This window comes from Dendrobates tinctorius, unplaced genomic scaffold (assembly GCF_039654945.1).
Source record: "Dendrobates tinctorius isolate UK_male_01 unplaced genomic scaffold, ASM3965494v1 ptg000159l, whole genome shotgun sequence".
Lineage (NCBI taxonomy): Eukaryota > Metazoa > Chordata > Amphibia > Anura > Dendrobatidae > Dendrobates > Dendrobates tinctorius.
Window position 1 is genome coordinate 15466175 of NW_027361826.1, and position 22412 is coordinate 15488586.

At 44.4% G+C, this 22412-nt stretch overlaps 1 protein-coding gene across 3 annotated transcripts in view; it reads left to right on the top strand.

Moving 5' to 3' along the window:
* NOL8 (nucleolar protein 8) overlaps positions 1–14156 on the top strand; it is a 57861-nt gene extending 43705 nt beyond the window's left edge. For all 3 annotated transcript variants that reach the window (XM_073549586.1, XM_073549585.1, XM_073549587.1), the window contains exons 11-17: positions 5674–5812; positions 7093–7176; positions 10231–10517; positions 11258–11387; positions 12175–12242; positions 12425–12507; positions 13801–14156. In XM_073549586.1, the coding sequence (XP_073405687.1) occupies positions 5674–5812; positions 7093–7176; positions 10231–10517; positions 11258–11387; positions 12175–12242; positions 12425–12507; positions 13801–13854 (845 nt within the window). In that variant the 3' untranslated portion in view covers positions 13855–14156. The remainder of the gene's footprint in view (positions 1–5673; positions 5813–7092; positions 7177–10230; positions 10518–11257; positions 11388–12174; positions 12243–12424; positions 12508–13800) is intronic.
* Positions 14157–22412: the final 8256 nt, after the last annotated feature.

Genomic DNA, 22412 nt, shown 5'->3' on the forward strand with positions numbered 1-22412 from the left:
AGGCAAGACTGCTTTTATGCAGTCTGCACAGCCTGCAAGGCCACTCTCCCCAGCGGCAGCACGTACCCGCACTGCCGGGACTGTACCCAAAAAACCGGAGCAGAACCCCAAGAAGTCCCTACCAACGCTTCTGTGACCGCTACTGCGCCGGAATGGGCGACTCAGATGTCACAGTCTATGACACAATCTATAGATAACCTGACCTCCACATTACTGCAGGCTCTGCAGGGTCATGTCTCGGCTATGAACGTTACCCAGCAAAGGGACGTCCGGTCTCATGATCAGGGCGCTTCCGACAGTTCGAGGCGTAAGCAGACCCACAGGTCGCGTTCATCTGCGTCCTCACATAGCAATAGGTCTTCCCCCTCCAGGGAAAGACACAGTGGCCCTCAGGTCACCGAGGCCGTCCCCTGATAGAGAAGGACAATGCAGATCTCCACAACGATCCCAGACCACGGGAAACCTCCGCTCTAGTTCGCCCGCTAGGGAGCTCCTTAGCGATGCGCAGGACTCAGAGGGCATATGTGACTCCAATTCAGATAACGAAACAGAGAACGCTTTGCTCCCTTGTCCACCTAGCAATACTGCGATAGTTGAGGATATCGTCTCTTCCATCCTTCGGGTGCTGGACATTTCAGATCCAACCCCGGAAGCACCAGAACACAAGATTTCCTTTGAAAGTGTTCATAAACCATCAAAGGTCTTCCCTAATCACCCGGAATTTCAAAAAATCCTTTCTAAACATTTTTCGCAGCCTGAGAAAAAATTCGCCAATCGCAAGTATTTGGAAGCAAAATACCCCTTTCCACAGAAAGACACCAAGGATTGGACAGATCCGCCTGAAGTGGACCCTCCAGTCTCTAGGCTGGCAGCACAAACGCTTCTCTCGCTGCCGGACAGTTCAACCCTCAAGGACACAGCAGACAGACAAGTCGAACGCATGGCTCGTTCAATCTTTGAAGCGGCAGGTGCCTCTTTGGCTCCCGCATTTGCTTCAGTTTGGGCAGCCAAGGCCATCATGGCTTGGGCTGATCTATTGCAAAAGGGCCTTCAAGCTTCAAATCCTCAGCTGGCGGACCAGGCGGTGCAAATTGCAGTGGTGGCAGATTACATGGTCCATGCAGCGTTGGACTCTGCAAGAGGAATAGCGGGAATAGCATCAAACGCCATCACAATCCGGCGTATTCTCTGGCTAAGAGAATGGAAAGCAGATGCGGCCTCAAAAAAGTCCCTAACAAATCTCCCGTACTTCAGTGGCCGTCTTTTCGGTGAAAAGCTGGATACAATGATATCCAATGCTACCGGGGGCAAAAGTACTTCCCTCCCTCAACTAAGACCAAAACGCACGTTTAAAAGGCGTAATCAATCTCGTTTCCGATCCTTTCGGAATTCTTCAGGCTGGTCCGTCTCACGCCCAGCACAAAACCGTAATCGTTCCCCCCGCAGGGACAACACACGTGCGGCACAGAGGCCGGACAGGAACTGGCAATCAAAGGCAAGCCAGGCAAAACCTAAAGGAGGAAAACCTCAGACTTTTCCCTCATCCTGACTCATGCCCTCTGGAAGACACCCCACTTGTAGGCGGACGACTGCTACTCTTTCAGCAGGTCTGGCTGCCTATTACAGAAGACAAGTGGGTCAAGGAAATAGTGCCTTCAGGATACAAAATCGAGTTTACTACCAGCCCACCGCACAGGTTTTTTCCCTCTGTCCCTCCAAAATCCCCGCTCAAAGCTCAGGCCTTCCGTCAAGCGGTTTCTTCCCTCCTGCGAGCAGGAGTCATAGTGCCAGTCCCAGCAGAAGAGCGCTTCCGAGGGTTCTACTCCAACCTGTTTGTGGTGCCCAAGAAGGGAGGCAGCGTTCGACCCATACTAGACCTCCAGCAACTCGACAAGTATGTTCGAGTTCGTCACTTCCGCATGGAATCCCTCCGGTCAATCGTTGCGTCTATTGAAAAAGGAGATTATCTTGCCTCCATAGACATACAGGACGCATACCTGCATATACCGATTGCTCCCGCCCATCAGAGGTTTCTCAGATTCGCAATCAACCAAGACCATTACCAGTTTGTGGCCCTCCGGTTCGGTCTCGCCACGGCTCCCAGAACATTTACAAAGGTCATGGCAGCTACCATGGACGTTCTGCACTCCAGAGGCATAGTAGTCGTTCCATACCTGGACGACCTTCTCCTCAAGGCCCCTACCCTCAAGGACTGCGAGGTCAACGCCTCGATCACGATCGACACTCTGACGCGCCTGGGATGGTTAGTCAATTTACAGAAGTCCTCGACTACCCCGAGTCAGTCTCTGACCTTCCTGGGGATGCTATTCGACACCTCCAAGGGTCTGGTGATCCTCCCCAGGGACAAGGCACTGGCTCTCCGTCTGGGAGTTCACACACTCCTCCGCAAGTCCCCCAGATCTCTCCGGTATGCCATGAGAGTACTTGGCAGGATGGCAGCAGCAATGGAGGCGGTACCATTTGCCCAGTTTCACCTCAGACCCCTTCAACTGGCCATCCTCAAGTCCTGGGACAGGAATCCGTTCTCCCTCGACAGGGAGTTCCGGTTATCAGCAAACACCAGGAGGTCCCTGCACTGGTGGCTCAAGCCAACCTCGCTTGCAAGGGGAAAATCCTTTCTCTCCGGTCAATGGAAGGTTTTGACCACCGACGCAAGCCTTATGGGTTGGGGCGCGGTGCACCTACATCACAGAGCGCAAGGCAGGTGGTCACTAAGGGAATCGACCATGCCCATCAACATCCTGGAAATTCGGGCCATCTTCCTGGCGTTGAAAGCCTTCCATCACTTGCTGGCAGACTCTCATATCAGAGTACAGTCGGACAATGCCACGGCAGTGGCATACGTGAACCATCAAGGCGGAACCCGCAGCATCCAGGCGATGACCGAAGTAACGCGTATCCTACAATGGGCGGAGGCTGCAAGGTCGGTGCTCTCCGCGGTCCACATTCCGGGTGTGGACAACTGGGAAGCCGACTATCTCAGCCGACAAGGAATGGACTCTGGGGGAATGGTCTCTCCATCCCGAAGTCTTCTGTCAGATCTGTCATCGTTGGGGGACCCTGGACGTGGATCTGATGGCATCCCATCTCAATGCCAAGGTTCCCAATTTCATGGCCAGGACGCGCGATCCGCGGTCGCTCGGAGCAGATGCCCTGGTTCAGGACTGGACAACGTTCCAGCTTCTGTACATTTTTCCACCCCTCCCCCTGATCTCCAGAGTCCTGAGGAAGATCAAACAAGAGGGTGTTCCCACCATTCTAATCGCTCCAGACTGGCCCAGGCGTACATGGTATGCCGACGTCGTGCAACTCACAGCAGACGCTCCCTGGCGTCTCCCCACACGTCCCGACCTCCTGTCGCAAGGCCCGTTCTTCCACCAGAACTCAGGGGCTCTCAATTTGACGGCGTGGCCATTGAGACCTGGGTTTTGACCCAAGCAGGTTTTTCACCGGACGTTGTTAAAACCATGATCAGGGCTCGAAAGCCAACTTCGGCCAGGATTTACTATCGTACCTGGAAGATTTTCTTCACATGGTGCGACTCTCGTGGGCAGATTCCACTTCCCTATTCTCTTCCAAAGGTCCTCGGTTTCCTTCAGTCAGGCCTGGACGCCGGGCTATCCCTGGGCTCGCTGAAGAGCCAGGTGTCAGCGCTCTCAGTGCTCTTTCAGAGGCGTATTGCTAACAAGCCGCAAGTGAAGACTTTTCTCCAAGGGGTTTCCCGATTGGTTCCCCCCTACAAACGTCCGTTGGAGACGTGGGACCTCAACCTGGTCTTGACAGCACTACAGTCACCTCCTTTTGAACCCCTTAGGGTGGTCTCACTCCGCTTTCTATCACAGAAAGTGGTTTTCCTGGTGGCAATCACCTCGCTACGCAGGGTGTCTGAACTTTCAGCTCTTTCCTGCAGACAACCCTTCCTGGTTTTTCACCAGGACAAGGTGGTTCTCCGTACAGTACCATCCTTCCTTCCGAAGGTCGTGTCCAGCTTCCACCTCAATTAGGAAATATCACTACCGTCTCTTTGCCCGGCTCCCGTTCATAGGGTAGAGAAGGCTCTGCATACGCTTGACCTTGTCAGGGCATTGTGTATTTACGTGTCTAGGACTGCTCCCTTCCGGAAGTCTGATTCACTTTTCCTTCTTCCAGACGGCGTTCGCAAGGGCCTACCGGCTTCCAAAGCCACCCTTGCTAGGTGGATCAAGTCCACCATTCAGGAGGCTTACCGCCTCAACTATTCTCCCCTTCCGGCCGGTATCATGGCACACTCTACGCGGGTGGTAGGGGCCTCTTGGGCCATTCGGCATCAAGCCTCAGCACATCAAGTGTGTAAGGCAGCCACTTGGACTAGCCTGCACACATTTACAAAACCCTACAGAGTGCATACCCAGTCCTCAGCGGATGCGAGCCTGGGTAGACGGGTCCTGCAGGCGGCAGTACCCCAAGTCTAGAGGACTGTCAGCACAATATTCGTCCACTGCTTCCCACCCAGGGACTGCTTTGGGACGTCCCACGGTTCTGTGTCCCCCAATAAGGCGACAGAGTAAAGGAGATTTTTGTGTACTCACCGTAAAATCTTTCTCTTAGCCTTTAATTGGGAGACACAGCTCCCACCCTGTTGCCCTTGCGGGCCGTTGTTACGGTTGGGTTCTCATATTGTTGTTTGAGCCTGTTTATAGTAGCCTTTTTTTACAGGCATGGTTGTGTTTCTGGTATATTCCTCCTAATGCTTTTGCACAAAACTGGAGAAGGCTGACGCCGTCCAGGGGTGTATACTGCAGAGGAGGAGCCAAAGTTAATCTTTTTCAGATTATGCATAGTGTCGCCTCCTAGTGGACAGCAGCATAACACCCACGGTGCTGTGTCCCCCAATTAAAGGCTACGAGAAAGATTTTTCGGTGAGTACACAAAAATCTCCTTTTTTTATGGATATCACCCACATTGGAGTTCTGCTTCATCTGTAATTTTATTGCTCCTGAAATGGCAGAATGGGGGCATTGTTAAAGAGGTAAAATTCACTTTGCTCCGCTATATATATTTGATGTTTTACATCTTGGTCTCCTATGACTTTTGAGGCTACTTTAGAAGTTGTGTTCCTTTTAAAGGGGTAGTCTGACCTTAGGGTTCAAGTCTGCAGTCACTCTGTGCATCCTCTGTGAATCCTCAAGAGTGCACACTGCATGCTGTAAGGATTCCCCGGTGCCAGGAGCATGCAGTATTGTCACCGCAAGTATGTGATGTGAATACTCCCAGTCACATTCCCACTAGACATGTACAGGCTCATTCATAGAGTTGTATTGAGTGAGGGCGTGCACGTCTAGTCGTGCAATCACACCCACCGCTCCCGGCTTTGGAGAAACCTCATTACGATTCAGAAATCTGCAGTCGCTCTAAGGCCAGAAAACCCCTATAAGGCTGAAGATACGTGAGGGTGGCAATGAGACGATGCAATAAAAATTGCATGTAACATTGTGACTAAGACATAGAGATTTTTGCTTTGCTTTTGTATATTTAATTGAATTTTGTGTCTGCAGCATCTGGGAAGAAGATCCACAGCTTTCACCTACAATTGATGTTTTACTTTCATATGCATAAAGCATTTTAACAGCCTCCCCCTGTTTCCGTGTTATTATGATACATTGCCTTTTACAGAAAAACACCAGAAATCACAGGCAGATGATGGTCTGTCGGCTGAAAAGAAGAAGAACTTGGACATCTTGCAGAGTGTTCTAAACATTAATATGGAGCCACAGACAACAAGCAAAAAGGCGGCTAATGCAAAGACATTCAAGTAAGAAAGTGTTGCCTTACCTTATTACTATACTGTAGGTTTACTACACTATCAGCCATGCCGATGTCCCAATTCCCTGGTGAGTCTGCAGGTATGGTGAAACATGACGGATGAGTGTAGTGTCAATGGGTACAGGTATAGACACTATTCTGGATCTGGCTACAAATTCTAGAACTTAGGCGCGTCATCCGTTCAAAAATACCGATCATCCTGGCGCACAGAGCATTATTTTAATCATTGTTATAGTGTTAGTATAGACCAATAAGGGTTTTTTTTTTTTTTTTTTAAAGATTTATTTTATAGGACTTGTTGCTCCACTAGTTTTGCTTTGACATTGTAGTCTTTTAATTCCCCTCTTCAAATCAATCTGACCATAGAAATAAGATAAAGGGGTACAACATGGCTCCCCCGGTTCATCAATATCCAGTAGTGGTTTGCTTGGCTGAGCGTTCCTGTGCTCTCTGAGAGAGTTGCTGCCAGGCATGAATTACCTCCTAGAGGATGAAAGGATTGTTTGGAAATGCAACTTTTGGATCTTTATCTTTCATGATCGCATCTATCAGGGGGAGGGTTGAGAGCCGCCAACGTTAGACTGTCTTCTGACCCTCAATCTCGGCGGAATTATTCAACACGTGTGGTGTGTTTATGGGGTCCTGTATATTGCACCATTGCAAGCCCTTCTTTCTAGTAATCATCAAAGGTTACATATTGCCACCGATGAGATCTTTTAAAATGCCAGAAAACCTGAATAAATTCCTTTGGCTGCTTTCCCAATAAATATAAAACGCATCTTCATTTTCAGAAGCCTGGAATCTGAAACATTAATTGTATTGAAGCTTTACCCAGCTGTGCTCTTGACTCATACAGAATCTGAGTGCTTCTACTTGGTGTTTTAAGTGATTGGTGGGATCTTAAGATAAGGACCCCTTTGATCTAAAGCAATTCTGAATGATTCTTGTGATTTGAAAAAATAGTTATCCTATGTTCACATGAAGTTTTTTGAGCGGATTTGCTCCAAAGTCCACCTCTAAAATGCTTGAAAAAGTCTTCCTATTCATTGTACTGTGAAAACCACTATGCTATTCTTCTGAGGAGTAATTTGAGCATTTTTCTTTTCCTGCAGAGATTTTGAAAAATGCCTGGTGGAAAAGTTTGCCTGTCACTTATTTGAAGTGGATCTTAATAAAATCTGCTCCAAGCTAGGCGCCGTACAATCAAAAGGCTGCAAAAAACACTTGTGGTGGTGCAATGACTTTTTTTTTCTTTTTTTTTTTCTTCAGAGATCTGAATGCCCTTCAGTATGATCCCACCAAGGAAAACCATGCAGTGTTTGAAACAAAAGCAGAGGAAGAGAAAAAAGAAAGGTAATTGTCATAAGCCGGACATGTATTATCTTGCAAAACACAACCTAATCTGTGATCCAGTTTTACAGGCTAAGCCCAACTTCATATATCTGTGAAACTGGACAGTGCTCTGATATGAGATCTTTGCCCTACCGCTGGGTCTCCTGACCTGAGCTAAAGACTTTCATATATGCTTGTGAGGCAGATAGCTCAGGTCAGAAGACCTGGTGGCCACACCTGGATTTTTGATCCAAGCATGGTCCATATTTTGAAGATGAGTGAATAGGAGCAGAGCACAAGTGTTTTTTTTTTTTTTTTTTTTTTTTTTGTCATGCAAAGATTCTTGGAACTATTCCTTCACTATCACAGAAACACCTCTATTTATTACTTTATAACATTTGTTTAAATGACCTTATTGGAATATAGTGCGTGGGTCAATCACTTGTGAACACATGTAATAGATGCTGCAGTATAATACAAGCTGTCACCATAATACACTTTAAAATAAACACACAAAAATCTGTTTAAGGGACCATCTTGTCCCTCTGGACCATAAAATGAGACTGTGTGGAGAAAAGCCGCGGCTGCAGGGGTAAAGCCCCCGTTACACACTGCGATATCGCTAGCAATATCGCTGTAAAGTCACAGATTTTGTGACGTTGCAGCGATATTGCTAGCGATATCGCTATGTGTGATACTTACCTCCGACCGGCTCCCCCGCTGGTTATCGCTGATCGCGCGAGAAGCTGCTGGACCATTCCTCGTCTGCCACTTCCTGCGGCTCTTCCTGCTGTGACGACGAGCGACGCGTGGAGCCAGGCGGGAGGACGCAGGATCGCCGCCTCTGACAGGTAAGTAGCGATCCCCTTCCCCAGCGATGTCGCTGGTGGGATCTGCCTGTGTGGCAGCTCACTAGCGACCACCTAGCGATGCACCAGCAATCCTGACCACGTCATATCGCTGGTCGGGATCGCTGGTCCATCGCTAGGTGTAACGGTACCCTAACGTGGTCTTATCCCTTAGTCCCTTTTTGTCAACAGATCTGTCACAAGGTATCATAGCTTTCAAGGGGCACTTTTCTTTAATGAAAGGATAAATAAACCCCCCCCCTAAGACAGACATATGAAAAGGAGTTGTCCCAATGCCATTGTATCTGCAGAAAAAATGCACCAAAGGGGATCCTGCCAACATTTACATGCGTTTGAACCTTGGGCAGCTTAAAATAACTAGCAGGTTACCTTGTAAGACTTAGACGACCCCTTTAATTGCTGCAGTACCCCGTGTAAAAAAAAATAAAAATAATGCTCTACTCCTTCCAAGTCTGGGACGCTCCAGTGATGTCTGTGATGGGTCTCCTGGCGCATTCTTGACTTCGGTCATATGCTCATAATAATAATAATTTTATTTCTATAGCGCCAAAATATTCCGCAGCACTTTACATTATAGAGGGGACTTCTACAGACAATAGACATTACAGCATACCAATAAACACATAGATCAACAGGTACCAAGAGGAGTGAGGGCCCTGCTCGCAAGCTTACAATCTATAAGGAAATCATTTCAATCATTGATCACTGATTGGCTGCAGCACTCACACTTCAATCTGATGTTCAAGTTTCAATCAAGGGAAGTGTGAGTGATGCATCCCAACAGTGGCTGCCGATTGATTGCAGCGCTCATCGGACATTACAATTGTCAGTTGCTGTTGGGCTGCTTCTCTTACACTTCTGTCGGATGTTTGAGCTTTGCTCTAGGGAAGTCTGAGCACTGCAGCCAATAAAGTCACATGACTGACTGTACAACTCCTTTACTACAAACTTATGCCTTTTCTCTTAACTTTCTCAGAATCGCAGCAGAATTAATCTAAAGATGAGCCCAGGACGATATGTCTGGTTTGTCCCCTCCCTTTACTTGTCAGTTCTCTCCTTTTCTGCACTTTGGCCTTATTTGACATCTGTGATTGATTTTATTTATTTTTTTGTGTAAAAAATAAATTTGATAAACCTTTTCTCCTCCTTGCAATGTTAAAAAACAGAATGACTTTTAGCCCCTTATCACTGCTATCGGCCTCCTGATCCTGTTAGACCCAAAATTCTACCTACCTAATATTTCACCGTTTACACTCGGTCGTAAAAGCCTTTTATTGGATATGACAAGAACTGCAAGATGTTTGATAGCTTGTAAATGGAGGTCACCGCCATCTCCATCAAAGCAGTGAGTTACCGTACTTAGGAATATAGGATGCTCCCAATATGGAATATGTCACAGCTCTCATAAATAACACTATTGAGCCTTTTGCAGTAATCTGGACTTTGTGGGACACATAAGAGTTTCTTGGTGATTTATATCTATTAAAAATAATTTACGTAGCATAGGCAGATTCAATAACTTTTTTTTATCTCTTCCCTCACGTGTCATTGTCTTGTCAGGTTATTCATTGGGTTTTTATAGTATATGAAAAATCAGTCTTCTTGAATTATTAGTTTTTTAAATTTTGTTATTTTTAATGATATTGCAGTCTCTTTTAACAAGGAAAGTTATGTTACTTTTTAAGTCAGGTGCTGTTTTTTCTTTTTCCTTTTTATAAAGCTATTTTTTTTTAATTTCAGTTTTAAAAAAAACAAAACGTACTGACTGCACACCAATGAACATGTGTGCTGTCTGTAATTTTCATGGTCACACAAACTTACATGTGTAATTGTGATCCGTGATGTGTATCAAAAATGAACATGTCTCTTCCCCTCCCCACACCTCTCATGTCAGGACTTTTCTTTCTGACTTGTTTTATAAAACTATTTTTTCTTTGGACCTCTTTAATTCTTGAGGAAATAAAATCAAATTTCTTTGCCTAAATTTTCAACCATCTTTCTGATGCAGTGTCTCTCTTCATTGCTCTTTCCCATGAACCATACACCCTTGGCAAGTAGGAAACTGAAACACATAATATGGTGCGAGGCGTGTATTCAGTTTGCTGGTGCAAGTTAGGCCAAAATTTTGGCGCATTTAGCTTTGTAAATCCCTCACTTTTGTATTTTAAATGCAATTGGATTCTTTTTTTTATTTGTTCTTCTTCAGCAAAGCAGCAAGAAAGAAGAAACGACTGGAAGCAGAAAAACTACCTGAGGTTTCCAAAGAAATTTTTCATGAGGTGGTAATAGACTTCAAAGAGGTATTTGGAGCTCCAAAACCTCAAGCCACTGAAGAGCCGGAAACAACATGGGACAAAGTGGAGGAACCTCAAAAGATGGAAGTTGAAACATCAATGTCAAATATGGAACTCGGACTTCAGAAGACAGAGGAGCCTGCGGGATTCACGTTTTCTTTCTTTGGAACAAGTGCAGAGGAAAGCGTGACTCCACATGGTAAGATGGCTAGCGTGTAAGTCATTTACTATATGACATCTAACGTAATATAGTGAAATGCAAGGTAACTCGGGGGGGGGGGGGGGGGTTTGAGTACGTTTTTATGGCATTCATTGTGCGATAAAAATTACTTGGTAACTGGATTCTCTTCTCCAAGTCAGTACGATTATGACAATAACAAACTTCCACATTTTTTTTTTTTCCTTTCTCTTCCCATTCAAATGCAAGTTAACTGTTATTGTTGGGGACAGGTTCCCTTTAAGGAGTAGCAGCAGTGGGCAGAGCTGAGCATAACACAGCCATCATCTGCTGGCAATGATGCAGGCTCATCTCCTGAGCTCGCATCAAAGCCCCTCCTAATATATCATTGCATGTGGTGTTAGCAGGGAAAGTGCTGTCTTTATAAGCACATAAAACTTCCCTGCATGGTGTATACTTAGTAAATGGTTATGACCACTTAATAAAAAAAAAAAAAGTCTAGTACCATTTTATGTGTACAGCTCCAATGCATGCATCTGCTTGAATGTGCTCTGTGTGTGCAGTCCTGTTATATTTGTCCTTGTATTTATTGTCACACACAGACAATAATGCCAATGGTCAACTGATCATCTGAACAATGAGAGAAATTTATATAAACGAAGTCATTTACAATACCTCTGGCATTATGTACATTTTCTATACTATGGCAGAGGCAAAACGTATTACTACTTCTAACTATTTGGTCTTTTGTTTCATTACAGAACCCTATAAGATTGAAACCATCAAAGCCGCTAAAGTGGCCTGGCAGGAAGACCCTAGATTCCAGGACAGCAGCTCCGAAGGAGAGGAGGAAGTGGAGGAGGACACCACTGATACAGCTGCCAATACAAGGTGGTGTCCCTAGCTGAAAGGCTTAGTTATTGTGCAGATGCTCTTTTCTTAATTCTCGATCCACTTGAATCTTCACCATGCTGTAAATGTGTGCCGTATGTTTATGGGTCTCCTATTTGCACCATTTAAAATGCTTAGTTTGAAAATCCAGCTGGGGACAATAGGAGACAAGACAAGTCTGCTGCGGTCCCTGGCCGGATGCTCCCTGCCCCAGTTAACTAATGGGTCTCTCAGATGTGTGTACCTGTCAGTCACCTGGGGTGTTTTCGAGAATAAAATCTGGCTGCAATGGTGCCCATGGTTAGGACAGAATGAAGTGAGTGACAGGTTCTCTTCATGTGGACTTTTTTCTGCAAACTTTGGCATTCCAAAACTCTTGTGGCAGAACCATTGCTCTGTGTGCAGATCACATGTTTCAAGGGCCTGGCTGGCTCCGTTACCTTAACAAAGAAGGTGGTTGGCTTACCTATTAAACTGAGCCTGACAGCCAGCCCCTTCATACTTGTCACTGTCGCATTGGAGGGGCAGAAGCTCCCTGACATGGTAACCTGTGTTGGAACATCACCACTTAACAAAAAAGCTAAAAACTTCTGGGATGATGGCGCAGGGAGTGAAGCTGAGTAATCGGTAATGCTTTCAAAACTAAAATAATATTAGTAAGTTTTATTTTATATTTGAATACCACTGACCTTTTTTTTATTTTTTTGACAACACCATTAAATGGTGTAGGAGAAATGTACCATAAAAAGTAGAAATGTGAACATTTCATTATCTCTTCCTCTTGTAGCTTGCACTTGGAGAAGAGCAGAGGCATCAGGTTTTTCTTTTTTGTGAAAGATGACACACGATTAAAAGGTAAGTAAGCTAATAATTATCAATAGGATATATTACCAGTCACTTGCTGTATATTCCTACATTTTCTTTTAGGCTTTAACATTTTTTCTGCTTGTCCATTAGTGCTTGTTAGATGCAGTTCATGTCTAAGCATAATACTTCAGCTAGTTGGTAATTGTTCTCTATGCACTGTGTATATACAGAGGGTCCAAAGATGTTCATCCGATCATCAATATCTGAGCAAAAGGCAAAAGACTGGGATCACATGAGAGACAGCATTATGGAGGTAAGGCCTGATTAATCATTTGCTGTTTTTTTTGTTTTTTTTTTATTTGCATTCCATTTTTTTGACTTTTGCCATTTTTGTTTTTTGGGCCAAATTCATCTAAATGATTCATGAATTTGGTTCAATATCTAAAAAATGTATTTTTTTTTCCTGCCTTGAACTGTCTTTGTAAATTTTGGCTCTAAAGTCTCAAAAATGGTGACAATATTTTTGTGTACACAGAAATACAGGTGGGGGGAGGCTGGAGAGTTACTCTGAATTTTGCGACTTTTTAAAAAATTGTTATTGATGAATCTGGCAAATCTGGAATTACTAGACTCCGCTCACAGAGGGAGAATAAAAAGCCAGGCGAGCACATATAAAGTAGACTTAAGGCCCAGTCAAGTTTTGTGACACAACAGCAATCTCACCAGCGAGATCGCTGTGTGTGACAGCGATCAGCGACCGGCCCTCCAGCGGGTATCGCTGATCGCTGCAAGAAACCTCTGGACATTTCTTTAGTCGCTGATCTCCCGCTGGCCAGCACGCATCGCTGCGTGTGACAGGCGGGAGACCAGCGATCAGCTGGTAACTAACGTACACATCGGGTATCCAAGGGACGTGCATCCCTTAGAAACCCGATGTGTACGTTAGTTACCAGCGCGCTGATGCAGGGAGCCGGTAACTAACGTACACATCGGGTATCTAAGGGACGCAGGTCCCTTGGATACCCGATGTGTACGTTAGTTACCAGCTCCCTGCATCAGCGCGCTGGTAACTAACGAACACAGCGACGCCGCGCGCTCGGCGTCGCTGTGCTGAACGCTGGTGAAGCTGTCTGTGTGACAGCTCACCAGTAGAGTTGAGCGACTTTGGTCGGATCGGGTTTCGTGAAACCCGAATGAAGCAAAATAAGTTTCAGATGAAACTCGTCCGACTAGAGCAAAACAAAGTCGGAGTTTCGTCCGAAACCCGACCCCAATGCAAGTCAATGGGAAATAAAAGTCGGACGAAACTCCGACTTTGTTTTGCTCTAGTCGGACGAGTTTCATCTGAAACTTATTTTGTTTCATTCGCGTTTCACGAAACCTGATCCGACCAAAGTCGCTCAACTCTACTCACCAGCGATCACATAGCGACTTACCAGCGATCCTGACACGTTGATATCGTTGTCGGGATCGCTGGTAAGTCGCTGTGTGTGACTCCAGCTTAAGGCTGCAGTGCTAACCATGTGCTGCCCTCATGTATCTTGCTGTTATGCAGTCTACTGTGGTTAGCTCTCATTTATTAATATTTGTTCTTTTTTTGCTGTAGCAATGCAGGAAAAGGCACAAAGATGCGAAAAGGAGACTGAAAACCAAGCAGTAGCCCGACCCTAGCACAACAGTCTTGTCTCCTGCCTGTAAATAGGAGATGCTACTGGGGAATTGCTTAACATCACAAAACAATGACCTGTAATCTCTTGCCTGTATAACAATAAAACTACTTCCTGTGGAAGAAATTACACAGACATCCATATTATAAAACCTTTATTCCTTAATTTAAATGGACTGCAAGCATGTAGCATAAAGAAAATGTTACAGGCTAAAACTCTTTTCGTAACAGATTTTTTGGATATATCAAGAATTTATATTGAGTCCTTTATTGTTGAATAAAAATTCTAAACTAAATCGCATTTTGTTGTTTATGCGTGTTTTTAGCTTCTGTGGATTTGGTTCATTGCAATTTGACACGCGGAGCAGTTATTGCTTGTTAGAAGGAACAGTAGGAGTAATTGCAGACCACATTGTAGCACTGAGGGACTAAGCGATTCCCCGTTATGTAACTTGAAATAACACCTTTCAATTTTAAAAGCAATAGAAGAAGGCGGCTTAGTGTTATAAGACCATAACTGAAAGGAGAAAAAGCACTACCATAAATATTCACACTACACCATATATTGTGCAAAATTGTAGAAAAAAGCTTTATTGGCACACAAACTGAAAAAGTGCATAATAAAACTCAATTAAAAACATGGACCCAGTGACGGGTACCTGCCAAAGCACGGACGGATAACATACATGTAATGCAATCTAAAATGTCATGCTGAAAACCCAATAAAGGACATATGATGCAATAAGCGGTAAACCTGACAAGTATAAAGCACCTGCAGTGAATCCAGCAGGATATCAATAACAGTGCTGACTACTGGTGTTGCAGAGTAGAAGGCGGCAACATGTGCTGAGAGGTATAAAGAGTTGACATTATAAGATAAAGTAAGGACAAGACTGTATGTCAAGTCCTATATATAAGAAACTGCCGGGCTGCTCAGGAATAAAAACAAATGAGTATAAATATATAATAAGCAGCGGCCAGAGAAAATAATACGGCCAATTGACAAAAGATGTATGTATGAAGGCGAACCAACCCCAATCCAGAGAATATTGGGTTAAATACAGCTCTGGAACAGCTGTCCCAAATGGGCAAGTTATAGTGAAAGCATAAGGAAACGAGGGTTACCAAACAGACATCATCTGTGCAAGATTGCAGCTGGCAGGACCCAGACTGGGAGCCCAAAAGGGTGCCCCACACGTATCGCCGTAACAGGTACGGCTTCGCGTGGTTACGGCGATATTCTTCACCTTTGTGACTAATCGTCTTAACTGAGAAAAGGTGCCGATCCAGACAGAGCAGAGGGAGGGAGTGGAAAGGTGCTGTCATGGGCTCCTGAAAAACACCGCTACCGGTAAGTAGCTGAGCATTTATAAAGAGAACTCTAGGGAGGGATAGATGCCTCAAGCACCTTTCTCCCAAACGTGAGGTCGGCGGACCCGCCTAAATCCAATCTATAGTGGTTAAAAAAACGTGGATGGAGAGGACCACGTAGCTGCCTTACATATGTCCTCGATGGATACTTCCGATCTCTCTGCCCAGGATGTTGCCACGGCCCGAGTGTATTTATGTTGACCACTTTCTTCAACCCATGGTTGTGACATTAAAATCGTTTACCAGAGACTCCACCCATCTGATGCAGGCTCTAGAAAATCTTGTTATACCTGACGGAACTCTTCTTGTGAGCATGGATGTAGAATCGCTCTATGCAAGTATCCTTCACCAATCAGGTATGTTAGCATTGTCTTATTTTCTTTCTAAAAAATCGGAAAGTTCCCCGGAACATTACAATTTCATCCTGAAACTTCTACACTTCATTCTAGACAAAAACTATTTTGTTTTTGACAGAAATTTCTTCAGGCAAATGGCAGGGACTGCTGTGGGTGCACGGTGAGCACCGTCCTATGCTAATTCATTTTTAGTCTGGTGGGAGGAGCTGGTAGTCTATAAACATCAAGCATTTATGTCCAATGTTCTGATTTGGCAAAAATACATTGACGATATTTTGCTACTCTGGACTGGGTTGGTGGAGGATTGTCAAGCCTTTATTGGGGACCTCAACCAGAACCAATTACCAATTAAATATAAAATTGTCTTCTAACATTTCAGATACATCCATTGATTTTCTGGATTTGAAACTCCATTGTGGATGCCGGCATTAGATGCACCGTTTCGTAAGGATATAGCTACCAACAGTCTCCTCCATTTCACTAGTTTTCACCCCCATTACCTTAAATCAGGTATTCCGAAGGGCCAGTTTCTGCGCCTTAGAAGAAATTGTAGCTCTGAAGATTTTTTTCATGAAGCTAAGGATTTGTCTCTACGTTTTAGGAAGAGGGGCTACTCCAAAAGGATTGTTTCTGAGGCCTTTCAATTTGCATCTCAACAAGACAGAAAAAAGCTTTTCACAAAGAAGGTACGTGATTCCTCCCGGCCACTGTCTCTGATTACAACTTTTAATAACCAGTGGCCTGATATCCGAAGGGTGTTACTTGACAATTGGGACATCTTGATGAGTGATGAAAGGATTGCTCCCATTGTTTCCCATTCTCCATGTCTGGTTGCCAGACGAGCCAAGAGCCTAAAAGACAGCTTGTGTCATAGTCATTATTAACGGCCAACGGTGAAACTTAACCGTGGCACTAGGATCTTTGGCTCATATCCTTGTGGCAATTGCAATGTTTGTCAGTTCATGATCAGACAGGATGGTTATTCTATCTCTACTCTTCCTTTTCAGATCAGACCAAAAGAATTCTTTAACTGCAGATCTCGAAACGTAGTTTATGCTATTTTCTGCGACTGCCCCAAGATTTACGTGGAACAAACCACAGGAGAAGAATGCAGCAGCATCTTTCTACCATCTCAACGGCTCAAAGGGACTTTGACAAGAATAAGACACGTCTGTCGCAAGCCATTTTTTTGAACACCACCGGGGCATGACCTCCAGCTTTTAGACTATGGGACTAGAAAGTATACGCTCCAGTATTAGAGGGGGCAACATTGTCAATTGTTTACTCCGTTGTGAAAGCAAATGGATTTATAATCTGCAAAGTCTCTCCCCCAAAGGCCTTAATGAGGAATTGCTGTTCACCGGCTATTACAAACAACTATAGGGGTCATCCTTTGTCACTGTTTGGCTCCTATCTGATGTCTGTTTCATGAAATGTGAAAAATGAGGATGAATGAACTCATGGAGATCAACATCCAACACTGCGGATACACCATCACATGTTTCTCAATGCAGTGATTCTAGAGCAATGCCCCCATCCCTTATGGGAAATATGCAAAAACATGCAAAACACAAGCCGCGGAGACACCATCACATGTTTCTCAACGCAAGCTATGACTAGCCAGGTCTTTCCCCGGGAAGGAACAACCACGGGAAGGGCAGTCTCCAATGAAGGAAACCACCTATGCCAAAACATGGTATCCATCCACAGACAGCTGTTTCGGGGTATTGCCCCTCATCAGTGTGGAGTAGGAAACTGGCTAGTAGGAGCAATGCCTAGTAGAAGACTGTGAAAAATGAGGATGAATGAACTCATGGAGGTCAACATCCAACACTGCGGAGACACCATCACATGTTTCTCAACACAGTGATTCTAGAGCAACGCCCCCATCCCTTATGGGAAATATGCAAAAACATGCAAAACATGAAATGAGCCTCATTATGAGGAAAAGTGTACTTCGAATTTTCTACCCATTAAATCCTTTCCGTGTAGCTCTATGCGGCCTTTCACTTGACTGAATAAATTCTTGGGCTAAGTTTGGACCTGACCATTCCTTTTGCCACTCTATAGGTTTCTTTCTAGGCACATTACTGTACTTATTTATGGTAACCTCCATAGCCTTCATTTATTGGTTAAAAATCGGAATTGTCGTTTTATGACCTGAATTGGGCATATTGGTAACACAAAGGTGATGCTATACCTATATGTATACTGTTTGACATAACTGCGTCATATTTATTTGGTATGTTATGGCGATCTTGGGAAGGCTTATGAGCTCTCGCTTTTCCTTTATTATTGACATACAGTGTTGGCATTGATCCCTTATACGTGATATTTACATCCTTCTGTCATGACATATTATGCCTCTGTGGTTTGTGACTTGGGTGGCAAATAGTGTGGCGGCCATGGTTACAACCATGTTATGTTTGCAGTGTTCCATCTGTATTTCATGCCTTAAATCATCTTGCCAAGTTCCATCTAGCTCTATATGACAGATTGGTTGGTTCCTCACTGTTGTAACACCTCTACATCATGGGTCTATTTCTTAGACTTCATAAATGGATATTTTTTTTATTATTTATCCTAATTTGTATACATTTACTTTATATATACAGTGTGTGTGTGTGTGTGTGTGTGTGTGTATATGTATATATATATATATATATATATATATATATATATATATATAATTTTTATTTTTTTTTTATTTTTTTTATTTGCTACTTCTTCCATCCTTTTGGCGTTGTATAGATTGTGAATATCTGTCCTCCCTTGTTTGTTGGGGATTGCTCTTGCCCAGAGACAGTTGCTAAGCAGCTGGAGGTGAGGCTAATAATGGTATGGGAGACCTGATGTACAACATTGCTGATCAGGGCATGTTATACAGGCATGTTGTATGACCATTTAACCTCTTTGGCACATACTTATTTTGCTATAAAGGAACATACATCATGGACCCTTTATACAGCGCGCATAACTATTGAGAATAAAAATCATTGAAAACATTCGCCGCATGTATAACTGAAACGAGCATGTGCACTAATAATTATTGCGGCGTCTAAATTGTGTTTACATTACATGATAAAATGGTGCTGTATCCTCCATAGGGCTAACTGTGGTATGGGCATTTGCTTTATTTGAAAAACGTGCATTTATTGGAATGCTGTGCTGTCTTGGATGTGGCAGTCTGTGCCCTTGCTCTGCGCAGTGGTGTCTGGGCTGACTGCTGTCTTTATAGCAGCTATTATCTGACAGGTCAAGCTGCAATCATAGGGTGACGTATGTGCCTTTGTACACGCCCATCTCAGCACTTTTGCCTACTTCTTCTATGATCTGGGCACATGCGCTCTTCTAACCATTTGGCCATATTGGTACAATCTCTCTTTATAGACTGTGACTATCTGTCCTTCCTTGGTCATTGGAGATTGCTCTTGCCCAGAGACAATTGCTAAGCAGCTGGAGGTGAGGCCAATAATGGTATGGGAGAACTGATGTACAACATTGTTGGTCAGGATTTGTTACATAGGCATGTTGCATGATCTTTTCTGCCTTTTTTTTTTTTTTTTTTTTAATTATTCCCCACTTCCGGTTTCAGCGCCATCTTGGTACACTCTCTTTTTACTTCCTGTAATCCCCACTTCCGTGTTCGGCGCCATCTTGCTATTGCACAAGTCCGCCAGGATGTCTCCATGTGAAAGCTCCACGCAGCTGCTGTAAGTTTAATTATTTTGCTATAAATACTCAGTTGTCTGGTTATACTAGCACCTTTGCCCCTGACAAAGCCACGGAGGTGGTGACGCGGTGGGCTTCTGCCCCCTGACCCTCCGGTTTGGTAAACACCCTGGTCATGCTGAATTTATCTTGCTTTGCTCTTTTTATTATTGAGCTACTTGCATTGATCTATTTCTGATGCCTTGGCCATTCTATTGGTCTGATCTATTTCTTTTGCTGTGTATAGAATCGTTTCCTTTCATTGCTGCACATAGTTCTCTGCAGGTCAGCATAGTCCTACCTTCATATTGGTTCCACAGACGCCATCTAGTGGCCAGTCATATCAGACAACTATCTACTATAATTGGAGCCTTGCTGCAGCAGTTGTATTTATATCCCTGTGTATGTATTGTTATTATATCTTATCCTCAGGCCTTTGGGGGATTTATAAGCATAATATGGTGACCATTGCATAAATATAATTGCTTATCAATCTCTCTGTATAAGTTTTTTTGGTCCATTTAACCATATTGGTTCACATGGGATTATAATCAGGTACATTGTGTTTCCAGCTGTTCAGTGTTCAGGGGGATTGTAACATCAGATGGGGGCTTTGTGTCCTTGTTTTTAATTGTTTTTATTAACCTCTGGTGTGTTTTTTCTGTGATCAACTGAATAAAGAACTTCACAATTTGTACATATTGGTGATCCCTGGTGCATAGTATGTCTCCTCCCGTTTTTGCACCACATAGGCTTTATTGCATGTGATGTCTAATGTGACCAGGATTTCATAGTCCTAACAAAGTGGATGAGATTCCTGAAGTCTCGTTCACATGACGCTTATTTTTTTCCTTGCAGATTTAAATCTGGAGCATCTCGATTTTTTTAGACTTTTTGTTGCAAATCTCAAACACAATAATGAATGGGGAAAAAAAGCTTCAAAACTTCATGCAAAAAAATATTAAAAATGTGTCAAACGTATGTATTTTATGCTGCATTTATCCTTCCAACACCTCAGTATTTGCGGCAGATTTTTCTACTCCAAATACTGAACGTTTGGATATAACTTTCCTCTGGCTATATTTCACCTTGAATATTTTGCTGTAGGAAAAGAGTAAATAAAAAAAATGCCATAACGGGTGTCTAATGCATCTCCTCTCCATACACTTGAATTGAGCGAGTCTGTGCCCACTAGACTGCTTCTTCACTAGCGTCACTCAATACAAGTGTATAGAAACGGGCTGAGCCCACAAGACGCGTTCTGTCCAGGAGTACGCATAACACATACAGATCAATGCCGTTCCCAACTTAGACACCAGCGAATCCTTGCAGCGCATAGTGCGTGCACTGGGGGATTCATAAGTCTGCAGTCATGCAGAGAGTGACTGCAGACTTTTCATTTTAGGCCTGACAACCCCTTTAACCCCTTCACGACCTTTGATGCCACATAGGCGTCATGAAAAGTCGTGTCAAAACGACCCATGACGCCTATGTGGCGTCATGACTTTAAAGTCCCCCTTCGGGTCAGGTGACCAGGTCACCCGACCCGTACGCAGAAGACACCTTAGAGTTAACCCTAGGGGGCGTGGCTTAACCCCCACATGCCTACGATCGCTCTGATTGGTAGTTTCACTTTTAACAGCCAAGCAGAACGATTGTAATATTTCATCAATGAAATTTGATGAAATATTACAAATCCAACCATGGCCGATGCTGAAATAACATCGGGCATGGCTGGAAACACTGAACCGACCCCCCCCAACTGACTGACAGCGCCGATCGGCCGCCGCCACCATCTGACGGCGCCGATCGGCAGCCGCTGTCAAAATCTGCCCCCCCGCCTTCCCTTCAATCACCCCCTCACCCTCCACGAGGCCTCCGAACTCCCTCTGGCCGTCCTGGTGTCCCGCCATCCCGGATCATGGGCGCCGCCATCTTGGAAAATGGCGGGCGCATGCACCGTGCGCCCGCCGGGAATCTGTGACGCTGCAGATTCATTCATTTTGATGACTGTCAAAGTGATCAAAATAAAGTAAATCACTGCCCCTCTTATCACCCCCATGGGTAGGGACGTATAATAAAATAAAGAAAATATTTTTATTTTTCCATTAGGGTTAGGGTTGGAATTAGGGTTGGGGTTGGAATTAGGGTTGGGGTTGGAATTAGGGTTCGGGTTGTAATTGGGGTTCGGGTTGTAATTGGGGTTAGGGTTGGAATTGGGGTTAGGGTTGGAATTGGGGTTAGGGTTGGAATTGGGGTTAGGGTTGGAATTGGGGTTAGGGTTGGAATTGGGGTTAGGATTGGAATTGGGGTTGGAATTAGTGTTGGGGTTGGAATTAGGGCTGGGACTGGAATTAGGGTTGGAATTGGGGTTAGGGTTGGAATTAGGGTTGGGGTTAGGGTTGCAATTAGGGTTAGGGTTGGAATTAGGGTTGGGGTTGGAATTAGGGTTGGAATTAGGGTTGGGGTTGGAATTAGGGTTGGGGTTGGAATTAGGGTTATGGTTGGAGTTAGGGTTGGAATTAGGGTTGGGTTTGGAATTAGTGTTGGAATTAGGGTTAGGGTTGCAATTAGGGTTAGGGTTGGAATTAGGGTTAGGGTTGGAATTAGGGTTGGGGTTGGAATTAGGGTTAGGGTTGGAATTAGGGTTAGGGTTGGAATTAGGGTTGGGGTTAGGGTTGGAATTAGGGTTGGGGTTGAAATAAGGGTTAGGGTTGGAAATAGGGTTGGAATTAGGGTTAGGGTTGGAATTAGGGTTAGGGTTGGAATTAGGGTTGGGGTTGGAATTAGGGTTGGGGTTGGAATTAGGGTTGAGGTTGGAATTAGGGTTAGGATTGGAGTTAGGGTTAGGGTTGGAATTAGGGTTAGGGTTGGAATTAGGGTTGGGGTTGGAATTAGGGTTAGGGTTGGAATTAGGGTTAGGGTTGCAATTAGGGTTAGGGTTGCAATTAGGGTTAGGGTTGCAATTAGGGTTGCAATTAGGGTTAGGGTTGGAATTAGGGTTGGGGTTGGAATTAGGGTTGGAGTTAGGGTTGGAATTAGGGTTAGGGTTGGAATTAGGGTTGGAATTAGGGTTAGGGTTGGAATTAGGGTTAGGGTTGGAATTAGGGTTGG